This window comes from Cydia fagiglandana, chromosome 2 (genome assembly GCF_963556715.1).
Source record: "Cydia fagiglandana chromosome 2, ilCydFagi1.1, whole genome shotgun sequence".
NCBI lineage: Eukaryota > Metazoa > Arthropoda > Insecta > Lepidoptera > Tortricidae > Cydia > Cydia fagiglandana.
In genome coordinates, this window is record NC_085933.1 from 13,466,843 (window position 1) to 13,484,978 (window position 18,136).

Consider the following 18,136-nt stretch of genomic DNA (forward strand, 5'->3'; position numbering starts at 1 on the left):
CAATCGTCAGTGTTTACATTCGTACACCTACTTACCTTTTTAATATTAACAATTGTCTTTAGAAAATTAATTAGGTTACTGTAGGCAATCGTCTTCACTACATTCACGTTGTGATTTTTGCCAGGTAATATGTACGTTTTTAAAATTTCAGTTTTTTCCTGATTAATCTGTCGTACATGATCTCCTATTTAGGCTAGTCTGAGTCAATTGCGATTATTCCGAAAGATCGTAAGACAAAGAAAGCCCAGGGTCGGGCACGAACATTAGAGGTTTTGTTTTTGTTATAAAAGTTGATTATAAATAAAGATAATTTAATATTGTTGTTTGTAGTAGTATACAGTACAAAGGTAATACCTAAGGTAATACCTAATAAAATACCTTTCAGAAGTAACTACAAAATGGCGGCCAATTCCGTCAAACGGGGAATTCCGTCAACAGGCGTTTTATTTCTAAAACAGTACACAATTGGCAAATGCCTCGACAGAGTAGCGATTGCTTTTAGTTTCAGCAGCAGATTTGGCCGCATTGACCTTATTACAGTTAACCTACAAATACTATCTTTAGATTTCCATTTCCAAAATCCCTTACGTGTTCGTAATTACCCCGCCTTCCCCTAGGTATACCTAAGGAGCATTTAATTATTGTGCAAGAAAAAATCAATTTACCGGATTTCTAAGTATACCATTTACTTTCCTTAAATGTGCTTCTTTAGACAAGCGATTTAACGGAATTAGAAAATACCAGACTCCATGCAATATTTATCAAATTCTTTAAATTTGCTTTTCTTTACGAAACGATGAAACGTGACTATCCACCAAGTACTGCACAACACTTTAATCAAAACGAGTGAAAGGTTTTGGGAAGATTTTATTAAAAACATATCGAAGACGTGACCTGCCACAAGATATGATAGGGATAAGATTTAAAAGTTGTCTGTCTGACAGGCAGTTTATCTGTATATAACTATCATAGCACAAAGTAGCGACAAAAAATAACAATTGCGCCTAGATACAATATTATTTTTTATTACTCTCGTACTAATTGCCCACGACTCCGTCTGCGTTGAATAATGATGATGATTATAAAAACTATGCCTATGCCTATCCTGGGCCTCAAAGTATCTCTATACCACATTTCATCTAAATCAGTTCAGCGGTTTAAGCGTGAAGTGGTAACAGACCGACAGACAGAGTTACAACTTATCGTATTCATAATATAATTAATTACCTATACTTATAGTATTTAGGATTGAATATTAGTTACAATATTAATAAGTTGCGCATTCTATCACAAAAAGGCAACCATACTTTGTTAGAAAAGGCATTTTAATAATAAGTTCTTTAAATAAATTTACTAATGTACCTACACATCCATCTTAATATAAGTTTACGGTGCCTCTACAATTAATTACAGTACATAAAGTGTTCCATTACGACACCCTGTACGACATATAATTATTGTTCTCATGCTAGTTCAGTAAATGTCAGTACAGTCACCTGCAATAACATGTTACACAACGAAGACCGTAAAAATATCTGACACAATCTTATTTGTAGAGCCATAAGAGCGTGTCACATATTTTTGCGGCCTTCGAAGAGTAACATATTATTGCAGGTGACTGTACTTTTTGTATCGAGACTGACTGAAATAGCAAGACAAATTCCTAGTTATCTGTAGCCAATTCAGGCCGCGTAGCCAAGATGCCAATCGCTTACGCTCCGTAGCGATCGAAACGCAACTGTCACTGTCGCGCTAATATGGAAGAGTGATAGAGAGACACAATGGTTTTCGTTGTCGAAGCGATAGCGATTGTAACCTTGGCTAGGCCGGCAGCTTCTCGAAATCAGCCAAAGCCTTTCGCCAAGACGAACTCGAGTTGTAGGTATTTAAACTTTGTCTCACCAAGTGTAATATGAGGAGGATGCCTATAGCCAGCCCGCGTCGCAGCCGCATCGTTCAACTGCAAACAAAAACATAAAAACATGAGTTGCCATCCGGCTTGGGTTACAACGAAAGTTTTAGGGAAAGTACACACAATGTAAATTCTTTGCTAGGTCAATGCTAGCTTGTCCTTAAGTGTGACACGCTTTTTGTTAAACACATGCAAGTATCTATGCTTGTCGGCATTTTTAAAGATAAAATAAAAATGTTTTTAAATTAATTATAAAAGCAGTGAGTCCCACACGTCTGAAATCGAAAAGCATTTTTTTTAATGTTATACCTAAGCGTTATATATCTTATATTTAAAGATTGTAATTTTTCTCGAAATGTTGCTTTTTTTAATCATGACTTCTAAATACCAGCTTTCAATTAGATAAGTACATTTTAACGCAATGTTTCTAATAGAATATGTTTGAAACTTATAGAAATGATCGAAAGTAAAATAATTTTTCACGTCAATAGCAGCAGAGTTAATTAATTGCTTTCCTCGTCCCGAATGAATCAACACTTACCTTCCCAATATATTAAAAAGTTCGGTGTCTTATAATTAGGTACCTACTTATTAGTTCTTTTTACTTATCGAAATAACGAAATTATGTTTTGTTCCACAGTACAACTTAATACTTTTAGAAACTATAACACTCGTGGCCAGCGATAATAAATAGGTAGATACGTGCGGCTTCTAAACCGGGTGTCGTGAGTTCAATCAAATCCCGGCTCATACAAATGAGCTTCTTGGAACTATAATGTAACCGGCAACCTTCAAATCAAGAGTGAACAGGCACCTTCTGGGCGAGCTCGCTCCATCGTAGGCCACGTCTACGCCTCGGCTAGTCTGTGGCCATGAGTAAGCCCATTCATAATAAACAAAAAAAAAATGTACACACAGATGCAAAAGTACGTACCCACTTAGTGAATGGAATTTGTTCATAATGTGTGCAGGTTTGCACTTTTGCAGGCTTTAGTTAGGGTTTCGTACCCAAAGGGTAAAAACGGGACCCTAATACTAAAACCCCGTTCTCCGGTTGTCTGTCCATCTGTCTCATAAACCGTGATAGCTCGGCAATGGAAATTTTCACAGATGATGTATTTCCGTAACAACAAATACTAAAAACAGAACAAAATAAGCATTTAAGTGGGGCGGCTCCCATACAACAAACGTGATTTTTTGCGTAATGGTGCGTAACCAATCGTGCGCGAGTCCGTCTCGCACTTGGCTTTTTTTAAATACCACAATAATAATAGGTACACGTGTTTAAAAAACTATGTGAAGTAATTTTATGCAACTTTATGACCAGTGCAAAGTGATTCTGCAATCCTTCATCGCGTCACAGATAAGATAATGCACGTACACTTACGATTCTCGCAAAATTGCGAACATGTCTGGTATTTACGTTGTTGATCTAACAGGTCAATTCAAAAGTACACTGACAACAGTATGATATTTGAATCATGTTACTCGTAGTTAGTTAGATAATTCCTACTTGCAAATTATGTAATTTTTTCACTAAGCGAAATATAATTTTCTTTTGAGATACAAACTTTTGTTTTATCATGAATAATTTATTTAATATTACTTGCTACCTTTCACGGGCTAATTCGTCGTTCAACTGCTTGTTAACCTCAAAGATAAAAGTAAACGAGCCACACTTTAAAAGTAAGCAGTTGAAAAAAAAATGCCATTCAGCTTGTTAAAAGCTCCCGCCGTGCGCACCCCTGCAAGCTTAATTGGCCGCGAAAGTAAAGCCTGTGCATGCTTCAATCACCGAATAGTGGGCGGTCCTGCCCAACGGGTTGGCTGCATTTTGGGGCGACCGGGCCGTGGGACCATCGGGAGAAAGTGGACACCTACCGGAAACTGACGAGCTCTTTGTGGCAGTTTGCCATATTTCGGTAAGATATGCGGACGAGTAGTAATTACAGGGTGCGGTTGAAGCGTAAGGTTTATTGCAAAACGCTCCCCAACAGAGATGAAACTGCTTTAGCGTAAAACACATAGACTATGATACAACTCTGTCAACGACGAAGTAAATGAATGGTGTCAACCTAAGGATAAAGAAATTAGCCGAGTCTAGAATTACAGCATGTAGAACTGATCGCTGTAACGCCACTTATATTCAGTTGAGATTATAAGCATCCGCTCGGTCTGGTCTGGTCTCATAAACTCTACGTGTTGGCTTCGGCTCCGCACACGCCACCTAAATGTCCGGAACACCAATGTTTCGTGACGGGTAAAGACAGCAATCAAATTGAATTCTTATTACAAAATGCGGGTTTCAAAGGCTTGTTGGTTCTCTAACAAAATTTTTATTTTTATTGTAACTAAAACAACAAATAAAAAACAGATCAAATTAAAAATTAAATGCATTCATGCACGTCCGACTCTGAGTCTGACTTGTAACGCAAATTACACTAACGCTTGTTTAATGCTCTTAATACAGGTAGGTAATCGACATTTAAACCTAGTTAGAGTTTATTTACCTAATTCACATTTAATAATTCACCACTTACCTACTAATAATTCACCACCTGAGATTCAACCGCCGGAGCATTACTAGTAGGATTATTATTGTTTGCCAACAGAGGACTGAATCTGTATCGGACGGCAACTAACGTTTGAAATAAAAAGAGCTTGAAACCCAACGCAGCGTAAACTTTTTTGTGCGGTTTGTTTACATACAAATGTGTACCCAGTTTTTAAGTATGAAGGTTGTTTTTCCTATGTTTTAGCATCTAATTGTGTAGCAGCATATTAACTGACATAGTTATAGATGAATTAACGATACAAGTGGCCATTTTATACTGTGTAATTTGTAGCCAATAATAATTTAAATACTAAGTATTACTCTTTGGTGGTAGATATTTATCAGTCAACGCCTAAGTGATTGAACTAACTTATGAAGTAACTTATAAAAAATAATACAGCGATATCTCTAAAATATCGGTGTTGTTGTTAGCAGGTTTTATCAAAAACTACCAATATTAATAAAATCACCTGTAGGTATTACCCCGCGGGTAGTAATGAAAGATCACATAATTTTAAATGACTCGCCTATAACATGTTGGCACTGCTAAATAAATACTAATTAGATAAATCCAAACACAGACTATATGATCTAGACACGCGGCAGCGTGTCAAGCCAAGTTCAAGCAAAGGAACTGGCTAGCCAGCGCCGAGTGTAATATTACACGAACCACTTGGTGCCACTTTTGACCCTTCTATAACTCAAAACATCTTTGACGTAAACACATAAAACTACGTGTGTTTAATTATATCCATAAGGATATCTAGAAGCCCAAATTTCATGAAGCTAGCTCAAACGGTTATAAAGGTATGAAGGTCAAAAAGTCGTAAATTTTAAGACTGACTTATGATTTATAGTACCTAAACCTAACCTACTTCCAGATGACCTAGAAGGATGAAATTTGGAATCCAGCTTGGTTATTGTGTGTAACCGTAGGAAAAAATCTAAAAATAAAATAAAGTTAAAAAATAGGGGGGGTCCCCATATAAAAAAAACACTTTTTATTGGGACTGACATATAAGTACCTAAACCTAACATACTTCCAGATGACCTAGAAGGATGAAATTTGGAATCCAGCTCGGTTATTGTGTGTAACCGTAGGAAAAAATCTAAAAATAAAATAAAGTTTAAAAATAGGGGGGGGTCCCCATACAAAAAAAACCATTTTTTATTGGGACTGACATATAAGTACCTAAACCTAACCTACTTCCAGATAACCTAGAAGGATGAAATTTGGAATCCAGCTCGGTTATTGTGTGTAAGCGTAGGAAAAAATCTAAAAATAAAAAAAAGTTAAAAAATAGGGGGGGACCCCATACAAAAAAAAAAATATTGTAGCGTTGGAACCGTTACAAGCAGATATTTGAAACTACCCCAATATATGTATTATTATATTTGCTATATTAAAATAAAGTTCAGTCAAAAAATAAGTGGTGTCCCCATACAAAAAACTTGTAATACGCTCTAAACAACCGGCCAACAGTGTGTCGTCGGCGGCGCGCGGCACCACATAATTATACAAAGAACAGAAGTAAAAACCATACAGCGGAAACACAAGAAAAAACATTAAATCTCAATACCTGCCTAGTTTTCTTTACAAAAAGTATTGATATCCCACCAAAAACATAAATGTAAAAAAGGAGAGCCAAGTTCAATACAAAAATTATGCTTGGCTGTGGGGCTCGCCGCAAAAAGAATGGAGATCTAAATGAGTGCCACTGCCAAGTTCTATGCAAAATCCAAATATGTATTTATAGGAACAAAATAACATTATAAACAAGTATTAAACTCTATTTCTTTGCTTTATTGGATACCTATAACAATTGCTGTTATTTAAAAAAAATGTGAGATCTTAAAGTAGGTTAGATTTGGCTTGGCCAGGTTTTATCAGAATTACAATATATATAAAATGATTGATATAATGAAAACTGGCCAAGACAAATCTAACCTACTTTAAGATCTCACATTTTTTTAAATAACAGCAATTGTTATAGGTATCCAATAAAGCAAAGAAATAGAGTTTAATACTTGTTTATAATGTTATTTTGTTCCTATAAATACATATTTGGATTTTGCATAGAACTTGGCAGTGGCACTCATTTAGATCTCCATTCTTTTTGCGGCGAGCCCCACAGCCAAGCATAATTTTTGTATTGAACTTGGCTCTCCTTTTTTACATTTATGTTTTTGGTGGGATATTATTATACGAGGATGATCTGGTACTGGTATGTAAATAAAGATCTCAATCCGTAATTTGTAAGCCATATTAGTAATTCGTCTAATACCGGACAATGGTTTCTATTTCGTCACAATATTAGCATAACACCTAATGGGTTGAACGAATGAATGAGTCTAGGCTCAATGATCTATTGAATGAATGGCGAACTGGTTTCGTTTGGCAAAAGGTTTATATCGAGAGCGTTGAACCGGCGTGCGCGCGTGAAAACGAAAGTCGACAATGCGCAAAAGGGTTAACTTGTTGCATCATTTTGGAGATTTGGTGGGTTATAAACCTTATTCATAAAACTTTACAGGCGTTATAATATAAGGCCCTTTAATATAAGTCTTTCCCTTTCTTACAAATACGTCTAGTAAGTCAAAATAACAGATTAATAGGTAATAGAGGCTTGTTGTATTATGTTCCATAAATGAACAAACAATAACTTCTTTGTATATATTACGGTGCGCTAATTTCACTGATTGCTTATGAAATTAACGATGCTGGTTATTAAATTTAACTTGTATTTACCCATTTAGTTATGATCAGCTCACATTATTATTTATTATACTTTTCAAATTATTTGTAAAACTATAAAAACTTGCTGCCTGATTCGAACTTTAAGATACGTCAAATAGATCTAGAAAGGATATGGATTAGATATGTCAGTGTAAAATTATGATATTTCTTCAAACTAAGACGTCACTTTTGACACTGACACATCTAATCTAGATCTATTAATTGACGGATCTTAAAGTTCGAATCGGGCAGTTAAACTCGTTTCGTCTTTCTTTGACTTTACCCTTATATCCAGGGGCTCATTTCACGAACGGTATTAGTCTAATATTAATATTTGACCCTTACGAGTTGATAGTTTGTGGACTACCGTTCGAGAAATGGGCGCTAGAAGAATACAGCTGTCTAAAATTTGGAAACATACATTTTAATGGAAGGAATAAGAAAAGAATAAGATATAACCTACCGGTACCTAGCGGTAATCTTATTTGTTTTAGGTAACTTATTCTAGATCCAAGTTCATTTGTTAGTTAAGTATCTTGAATTTAGAATAAAAATAAAATATTTTAGGAAATTTTTTTCCTCTTCGATGATAGCTAACGAGATGCTGCTGCATATGTATGCTAGAAAAAAAGCACGCAATTAATAAAAAGGCCCATCCAGACTTGGAAATTTTGAATCTGTCATCATAAGATACAACTAAGAGGACACCTTATAAGGATAAGTGCGCGCGAGAATAAACGGTCAAAAAGCTTGCGTGTCTTAAGTCTTTGTTTACACTTTCTCCTATCGATTGACACTGCGTCAATTACTGTTACTGGTGTTACGGTGCGCCCACGCACATGCCGCCCATGTGGTTCCGGATACAGATTTTATAACACGCAATACATCATCATTCCGCCATATTGGTAGGATTGGTAGGAATGACGAATTAACTAGTGACTTTTATTTAGGTACTTACATAGCATGTTCCATAGAGCCACTTTAGCCCTCTTTAGAGTAATTTGTGCGTATTTTAAATCCATTCAGAGAATGTATAAGCAGACCTAATATGGTATGAGTTGAAGTAAAAGACTACGAGAGTAGCCACCATTGCGAAAAAAATAAATACCTATAGGGATTAGAAGTATTTATGTAATTCAGTTTCAGTCCGGCAACTGAAAAAATGCTCATAGCTTAAATATTGTAAATTTTAACCCCGTGAAAATGTTTTAGAATAAGGCTGACATTCCAGAGGGTTTTTAAGAACCAATAGCATCACTGCACGCTGAGCGAGGAAAACAAATGAAGTGATTCTATTGGTTCTTAACAAATACAAGTCGCAACGCAACCCCGCACATCTCTGATCGAAACATGATTCAGTGGTTAGAGCGTGATGACTTGACATACATACAGACCGACAGACAGATTAACTTACAAAATATTGAAATCATTGGTAGGATTATTAACTATACGTAATAAGATAATTAAAAACTTAGTCAAACATATTTGGAGCATCCTGTACTCGGGCGAGTGCAGGCTGGTCGGCAGAACAATAGGATAAGGAAAAAATGTTATTTATTTAGCGCTCAGTGCAGTGGGGTCGGTTGTTGTAATTTAAATGATAGATTATATTGAGCATGTTATGAATATGTAAGTAGTTTCTTAAGTTGTTGTTAAAAGATATTTTATTGTTGTATAAAATCTACCGCGGATGGAGTATCGAGACAAACCTTACTGGTTTAACGATACTTTTGTAATTAAGCTTAGATATTGTGTTGTAATTACCTGAAAATAAATAAATAAAAAAATAAAAACGCAGCCTAATGTTTTGGAATGCAACTGTAAACCTTTTATGTCCGAATTATTGACATCATCAAATGGTTACCTACGCGATTACATAGAGTTCGCTAAATATAAGTAAGAACATACCTAACCTACTTAATATCGAATCGACAGTTGCTTCACCTTAAGAATCTAGAGTCCAACCACGCGTAGACAAGTATGGCGATACTATACTATACTATACCGGGTTGATATAATATTTTTGTAGTAATAATATTTTATGGAGTTTGTCAATTATATCATCTTCTGGCTTTGTCCCCGCTTTTTTTGCCACGGCTCATGGGAGCCAATCCCAAAGTTGGCAGTATCCGAACGTGGCAGTTGGCAACTAATCCCAAATTCTAAAATATGGCGTATGAATTGGTTAGGTATTGTCGATTATATTCACATATACATAAAATATTTTACAATTTTCACTTAGTGAAATCCGTCAAACTTGACTATTCCTATGTGCAAAATATTTCCCTACGCACGTTACGAGAGTCACGTCAATGTCATGTTGACGGCCATCAAGAGTTAAGAACGTGACACACCGCGGGCGGTCAGTGACATTTTAAGATTTACTCTTGCTTTCGCTAAAACTTTTACTCCTGCGTTCCATTTTTAGTGATTTAGGTATACTTACTATTAACGCACTTATCAGTTGTTATTGGTGCTAAGACTGCTAAGTAAACGTGTGGTGTAGTCCACTTTCACCGATCTTCTCGTGATTTGGTAGTTCAATGACTCACGAATCATCGGGACCTGGATGTTACCGATTGTTATACATATTACACAATATTTGATAATTCATATCGATACGCTAATGCTAGAAGCATGGGATAAAAGCTTTAATATACCTACTTTAATACGTAACGTTGGTAGTAATAGTACATTACTACAAAGGCCGGGACGAAAGGGGTTGCCGGCCGAAGACATATAGACGGCCGAGTGAAGCGAGGCCGGATAGGTCTGAGCGCGGGCAACCCCATTTCCCGCCGAGGTATGTATAGTGCTTTTCTCAAACATGCAATGAAATAAATAAAATAAAAAATCCACGAAACCCAAGTTTTATTTATAGAAAAAACTAAAAGTAAACTACAGCCAAAATATAACCAACACGTACCTATATCATTATCACGCGTATGTTTTACACGAGTCGTGTATTTTTACTACCCGTATATTTTCATGTATCTTTGATTTTTTCGCCTTGTATCCGTCTGACTGTCGTTTTCGTCACATAAGTTTACATAGTCTTTCATGTTGATGTCATGTTTCACATACATCGTTGCTTTATGCATGGAGTAAATAAGTATAATTTCCACTGTTTTGACGAATTTGTAGTTACATTCATTTAAAATATGCCACAAAACTGTTTCTAATAAACTGTAAGTAATTTTTCTTAGTTTCTCAAATAATAAAATTGCCATAAGCAACCATATACATACTTCGTCTTTGACTTGGCGGCAGAGGCAGCAAGTTATTTAAAATCAATTCTGCTTACGCTGCCAATTCCAACACCTACGATTACAATTAATATTAATTTCATTATTTCGTCGGAACTCATATTAAAGTAAAAAAATTAACAACGCACCATAAATCCAATAAAACAGAATGAATTTTTTTTCAACATTACCTCCATAACAATTTAAAAAAAATAACTACGCGTGTTTGAGTAGACCTTTTTACCGCTAACGTTTAGATGAAATATTTTTACATGTTTTTATTTGTGTAGTTAAATTTATAATTTAAAATTATAGTATTTGGTTAATAATGTATCATTTATTAAGTTCATGTTGATTTTATACAAATAAAACTGCAAATTATAGCAAACATTGATTTTTGTTTTTTTTTATAGGCGTAGTGGCAGAGTGTCATTACGAACCATAAATCAAATACTGCCTCTAGTTTTTTTTTTTTTATGGATGAATGCCACGATGCTGTGTCACAAATATCTGTGATATGAAAATTAAAAAAGAGGACTTTGCCGGCCTAGGCCTGCAAGATTTGTATGAAATTCCATTAACGACCTTTTGTCCTAGCCGCACCTGAAACGTCATACTTCGCAGCCTATTATAAGGAACATAACATCAATATTTCATTGCATGTTTGAGAAAAAATATTAATTTGCAACATGACATTATTGCATGTAAGTACATAGGTACGTCCTTTTTTACGAATGTAGTAAAATTAATGTCGTGTCGATGGCGTCATAATTGAAAGTTATATTAAAGTATATGTATTTTAGAGGTGCGTGTAAAACATTGTACACGTACACGGAGCTGTTATGGGACCGCTTCGGTTAATGCGTCTTTTAATTCGGTGACATTATAAATTATGTCTTTCACAATTTCTTAGTACGACTGATTTAGACGAAACGTCGGTCAACTAGTTAATCTTACTTAGGTCTATTTATATTACCTACTTAACTAGCTATTGCTCGCGACTACGTTCGCGTTGATAATGTTGGGTGTTGTAATGCTACATTGCAGCAAAATATAGTATCTACGTTAATTTGATAACATGTGAAATTTAAGTCCCTCAAAAAAAAAAACATTTCTGATACAAACTTGCAACCCTCTTTTAATTACGGGACGAATTTTCAAAAAACGCTGAATACTATTTTCTTGTTTTCTAATATTGAAATAACGAAGTCTTTAACTTAGTCTTAACGAAGTCTAACAAAAAAACGTATTTAACTGATTTGCAAGACCGAAGTGATCCCATAAGTGTTCCGTAAACAAAGTTTTGTACGGAACACTAAAAACATCGTTCCAGCACTAATAGTATACCTATTAAAAAAATCCGTTTTACGAAGTTTCATGTTGCGAGATTAAAATGAACTTCTACAAACTTTCATCATGTCTTTATCAGTTCTTAGCGTTTGCTTATGTTATACTTATACAACATATTGTGAATAATTCAGATTTCTATGTCAAACGGTTTGTGCTGGGTTTTGGTTTAAGTCAGTTAGTCAGAACACTTGCGTGCTATGATGAAGAATATGTGTATTATTCATAAATCATTGAGGGCCCTTTAGGCATGGGGCGCCACATTTTTGCTCTCAACTTTATACTACCTATACCTATCAAACAATTCCAGACTCAGAAGAACTATCATTGATAAGTTATAATTGCATTAAAAACAATCCCTCAACATTCATTCACATGAAATCCTAGGAAAATCGTACAGTTACGGTGTTAATTGTCAGCAGACAATGGTGCGGCACCCATTGCGCTGGGAAGCGCCGTAAACCCACATACCCAGACCTGTTGGCACACATTAAACGACCTCGCCTCAGACTCCAACTTTTAATTAGGTGAATTTGTGGATGACAGGTGCGATAGGTAATCTGGTGCAGCGCTCGAAACTGTTTTCTGGCTGCACATGACGTCACAAAGGACATTAACTATGCATTGAATTTCAAATTATTTACAATAATAATAAAAAAACAATCAGAAAAAAATTTTCACAGATAGGTATTTGGTAATAGAAGTATGTAAGTATGTGTTTCCCGTCAGTTGATTTAACAAGCCAGGCGGCGGACGTTTACTTTGAACCTTCGCGTACACTTTCATCAAAAATATAGACGTAGCTTAATAAAAAATAACATTTGACTTTACTACGAAGACATGGACTAACTACATATTTAGCTCCGACGCGAACACATCGAAATTCTAAATAGACATCGCTCATCGAATTTATCGCTTTGTAATCTCAATGCCGCATCGCTTAGTCACGCTCAAATTCACAATCATAATACCTACTCAATACAAAGTGGTCAAGATGCAAATGACGTACGTACGTAAAATAAATCAATATTTCAATAGTGAGTGGTAAGTAAGAGTAGTCAAAAACGAAAGTAGAATCGATCTAAAATCGGCACCGCCGAAACATCGGCTGGGATTGTGGTCAGTCGGTCGGTAACTTTCACCGGGTACTAATTAGCGATCAACTTGATGTTTACACGACCACCGCGTCGATATCGAGATATCCATGTGTATCGACACATCGATGTATATTAGCCATCTATAACCAGATAAGAGAGGAATGTCGGATTAGATTCGATGAGTAATTATGTTGACCGGTCTGAGATTGGGCAAGTGTAACTCGTTACTTTAATTATGATTAAATTGAGTGAAAACTACCTGTATCCGCGTAGGTGGGAATATTTGTTGCAATCGAATTAAGTTTTAACTTCTCTTCTCACTGCTCATTCAAATTAATCATGTATATCAACTTTCAAGTAAGATTAAAATGTCTGTCCGAAAGGATGGTCCGAGTACTCGCCATTTACTCGCCATGTGGCGCCTTTGCGTCTGCGGCAAAAAATAAACGCACACAATAATGCGTTACGTCGACTTGTGTAGCAGAATCCACGCGCCTATGGGGAGGACGCCGGAAGTTGTACGTCGCTTCTAGAGCCCAAACGAATAATGTACTTTTATATTATTACTCTAAAGTCGTAAGTCACATACATATATACGTATGTGTGGTATTAAGCTTACTCGTATTCCGTAAACGGATTATAAATCTGCTACTTAATTTCCAATTTCGAATTTTTAAAATAAGTACATCAATACAATGGTAACAAAAAAAATGTGTACCCTAGAAGCAAGCAATTTATCGTTAAAAACCCTAAGCTCTAGAAAAGCTCCTAACGATGTCCGTAATCGCGAGAGCACATGAGTATAGCGAGTTGGATCGATAAATCCATCGGCTGCCGACCGACGTGTTTATGTGGAAGTGCGAGATAATTACCTACCACGCTGTGATTAATGTATGTAATTTCGCATAATAATTACTCATTATTTATATCTGACAAAGGAAATACAATTACTCGTTAAAGTAATTCTTCTTCCTCGCGTTATCCCGACATTTTGCCAAGACTCATGGGAGCCTGGGGCGGACCCCAGGCTCCCATGAGTCTTGGCAAAATGGATTGAAAACTAATCCCATGATTTGACGTTGTTTTTAATCGTTAAAGTAATTCTATAATAATAATACTAGACAGTGTCCGAATACTGGTAAATAAGAGCATTTATTTGTGAATCCATCATGAATATTTATTTGGTTCCTTAGTTATGGATATCGTCACCTACCCATAGTACAAGATATGCTTGCTTTAGGGCTAAGTTGATATTTGTGTGTAAGATTATTCCCAAAATAATTATATTATTATTTTGACTAGGTATGGTAAATAATATCTTACAGAAGCATGACGTAGTACTTAGGTACTTGTGTCATTTCCTACACAATAAAAATATATTATAGTACCTAAATAGGTAATGTAATAGCGGATGGCGCTGGAGCTAATATACGGCGTTGCATGAACAAGAGATTTCCTTTCCAGGGATGGATTCAAGAAGTGGAGCCACCCAGATTTTTAATGCAGGTGGGGGGTGGGGGGTTTTAAGCGTCTGCGACGTTTGAGGTTAATCCATTCCTGGGTCCTAAGGACCAATCCAGCTAAAGGAAATCTCTTGTTCATGCAACGCCGTGGTTGACCTTTTTTTGCTCTGAACAAACACAACTATAATGGTGACTAAGTAAATATTGTTTTAATTATCATTACCGCACTGTGACGGTGACAATGTGCCTATACGTGGCCTACGAGTATACCTATATATTTTTGTAGTCGACTGAACAGCTCCATTTTGCACTCCAACTTTTCCATGTTCCATGAAACACCAATTATCATATTCAAAGATTCACCAACACCCCACATGTGAACTGATTAAACAAAAGACCATTTGTATATGTCAATTAGACACTGGCGTGTACTTGGAAGCCGCTTTCCCTTCGGCTATGTGATCGGTATTTGATTGTGATAAGCGAGATTTAATTGAATTACTTAGAAGCTAAGAAAACAGAAAGTGTTCTGGTGAGAATAATTAATTTGGTGAAGTTTTTTGCATTTTTTGAGTTTTAATTAAACGAAAAACCGGCGAAGTGCGAGTCGGACTTCGCGCACGAAGGGTTCCGTACCATTACGCAAAAATCACGTTTGTTGTGTAGGAGCCCCACTTAAATATTTATTATATTTCATATTTCATATTTATTTATTTCGTAAATGCACGGATACATTACACGTCAAAATATTTTAAAGATAAGATACATCATGAGATACAGTCAGGTGACAAACAGACAGCAGACGGACAGACGGACAGACGGACAGACGGACAACAGGACATACAGACGGACAGCGGAGTTTTTATTTTTACCTTTGGGGTACGGAATCCTAAAAACACTCACAGAACAAATTTAAGCATATTTACCTACTATATTTTTGTTATACTGTGGAGTTGAGGCTGCGGGATTTTTTTTATAGGCAGGGTCCTCCTCCTCCGCTGAAATGCTGAATCAGCATAGTGTTGGAGCAGTAACGATGCTGTTACAATATTCCGAATACGAATATCACCTAAAGAATTGTTTGTAAAACACTTCTAGATAATATACTCCAATCAACACGCGTTCGCAACTTCTTGAAATTCGGTACTTATCTGTCACATAATTTTCGCAAAACATTTAGCAGCCAAAATTTAACGTTCGACATAATCGCCGCATTCCAATTTCGTACTTCAATAGGCCCGACAACATGTCGTGTGCGAAATTAAAAACACTTTCGCTTCACGTCGAGGAACTTGTTTCGTAAGCTTGTAACGGTTTTGGACTACAATAAATTACAAAAACATATGTTGTTATTGGCAGTGTAGTGTATAAAAACGTGTCTCTCGTGTCGTGCGGGCTATAGACACTGCATTTAATTAAAAGTAGGTAAGTACCTATATAAGTAATGATAATGTATTTCTGTTAAACGTGGGCCATACTGAAAGTTTCTGGATTCTGTTATATGAGACGACTTTCTGTGTTATATTTTCTAAGTGGCCAGTTCCAGGAATTTTCAGTATGCCCTAAGTAAAATTTCAGGAGCCAAATTATATTTGACGACCTGTCTGGCCTAGTGGGTAGTGACCCTGCCTATGAAACGGATGGTCCCGGATTCAAATCCTGGTAAGGGCATTTTTGTGTGACGAGTACGGACCGAAGGAAGTGTTTTAAATCGACACGAGTTGCGAAGTACCTATTCGCACATGTATCGAACAACAATGTAAAAACAGTAGGTACATAATAGACCGTTAAATTTTCGACCTAGGCAACTAATGTGCTAATTATCGCAATAGTGGGGTAAAGTCCCATATGTACTGTAAAACAACTTTTTAAAGCTTTACAAACATCAGTATGCCTGATTGACATGTGTATTCCACTCCAATAATCATGATTGACAAAAAAATTGCCGCTATTGATGTCTCTTCTTTTGACTGCAACCTCTTTATGTTTTTTGGCGTCTGTCAGTTTTTTTAACATGACCCATTCTAAGTAGTTAATCAATTGTGTCGTAAAAAAGTAATCTTTATGCCAGTATAAATGTTTTTTGCCATCCCAATCACATAAGCGCGGTGATTAATTTTGGACGTTTTATAGTACTGGACGATTCTATGACTTTCATTTTCGATAATCTTGTCATGAAAGTAATTTGTTAAACAGGTAGGTATGGTATAATACTTAGGTACTTATTTATCGATTCTTGGTTAAAATAAAATATTTTCTTTTCACTTTAAGTAAAACAGATAAGTGAAATGTTTATTTGCACTTTAATTATTAGAGAAGATATTTATATCATCAAGAGAAAATAATCACTTAACATATGATTTCACAAAAAAAAAATATTTGTTATAACAATTACTCTGACAATCTGATGGCACAACTTATTCACCAAAGCAGTCCGAAGGATGTCGCTTCAACGCGCTTTCTCTATTTCCAGAAAAATATTTATTTTAATAAGCACAGGTTTGTTGAACACAAAAGCAAGTATAACTAGGTTATTATTTCGTGATGTAAATATGACATTATTAAGGTGCGGTCAGATTGCCAAAATGTGGAGCTATCGCTAGCAAGCTGCTCACGCGCGTGAAAGCTTTGGATCGTATAACCAACTGGCATGAGTTGCGCTAAATAGGCGTGCAAGAGGCGCAAGCAGTTTGCGGTGAATTGCACTCTTGCACATCGCACGCGGCCACGCAGGTAATGTAGACGCACCTTATGAATATGAATTATTTTCGAAAAACGCCTCTCTCAGCACTCAATGTGATCAATGAATAAGATAAAGCAAGTTGATACTAACCCAAATAATAAATTGGCCTTTCTTTATTATAAAAGACGGGAGCTTTTCGTGACTTGAGAAATGAATGATTGACACTGACGATGAGTCAAAGTGATCCCTAAAGTTTTTAAGTATTGAGAAAAAAAATAATTTAGGTACTGTCATATGGTACCTATTATAAATCATTACGTGTCATGTGTAAATGTACCTACCGTATTCATTTATACCTAAGAATTTATTAGGTACCCGATAAAATTAAGCATTGATATTTACTATAATAAACATAATTATAGCAAAAAATTATACATCTAATATTTTGTTTTTGTAAAATATAACTAACAAGTATACAGCAGTATAGTAGGTAGTTTAAGTAGAGTAAATTTTTGACTGATAGGCAAACTGTCCATAAATAAATAAATGGTTCTCTTATTTATCGCCGAAAATGGTATGGCCGATTATGACTTCCCAACTCACGTTTGGCGGAATTTTCATTTCCCAAATTATCAAATGGTTTTTTTTTATTTGCCAACCGCACAGTTACCAACTAAACGTTTGGTCTGTGTTTTATAATGCCAACTTTCATGTCGTAGAATGTTTTAGTTGGCATAATATACACTTAGTTGTTTATTGTCTACCAATTGTTTCATTTGGTCAGACTGTGCCAAAGGGGGGCCGTTTTGTAGGAATAACTTTTCTCTAAAATCAAAAATGGCCGAGATATTTGACACGAAAGTTGGGATATTTGACCCGGAAGTTGCTGTGTAATTACGTTTTTTAGGTTGTTGAAAAAAAAATAACCTCGAAGACTAAGGCGGGAGCAAGCTCTCGCCTTAGTCTTCTAACCTAACCATGTCCAAGTCGGCTCTGCCCAGGAAGGTCTTGCTCGCTCGCTTCGCTCGCTCGCTGCCACTGGCTTAAAATATTAAAATATACTTTTTAAAAAGTAATTTTTGATTTTTTGGTATGTAT

The 18,136-nt window shown here is 35.9% G+C and overlaps 1 protein-coding gene across 1 annotated transcript in view; it reads right to left on the reverse strand.

Moving 5' to 3' along the window:
• The window catches only part of LOC134676372 (uncharacterized), a 38,764-nt gene that overhangs the window by 13,125 nt on the left and 7,503 nt on the right, over positions 1 to 18,136 (reverse strand). Inside the window, exon 2 of the mRNA XM_063534734.1 lies at positions 1,903 to 1,960. Coding sequence (XP_063390804.1) covers positions 1,903 to 1,953 — 51 coding nt within the window. The 5' untranslated portion in view covers positions 1,954 to 1,960. The remainder of the gene's footprint in view (positions 1 to 1,902; positions 1,961 to 18,136) is intronic.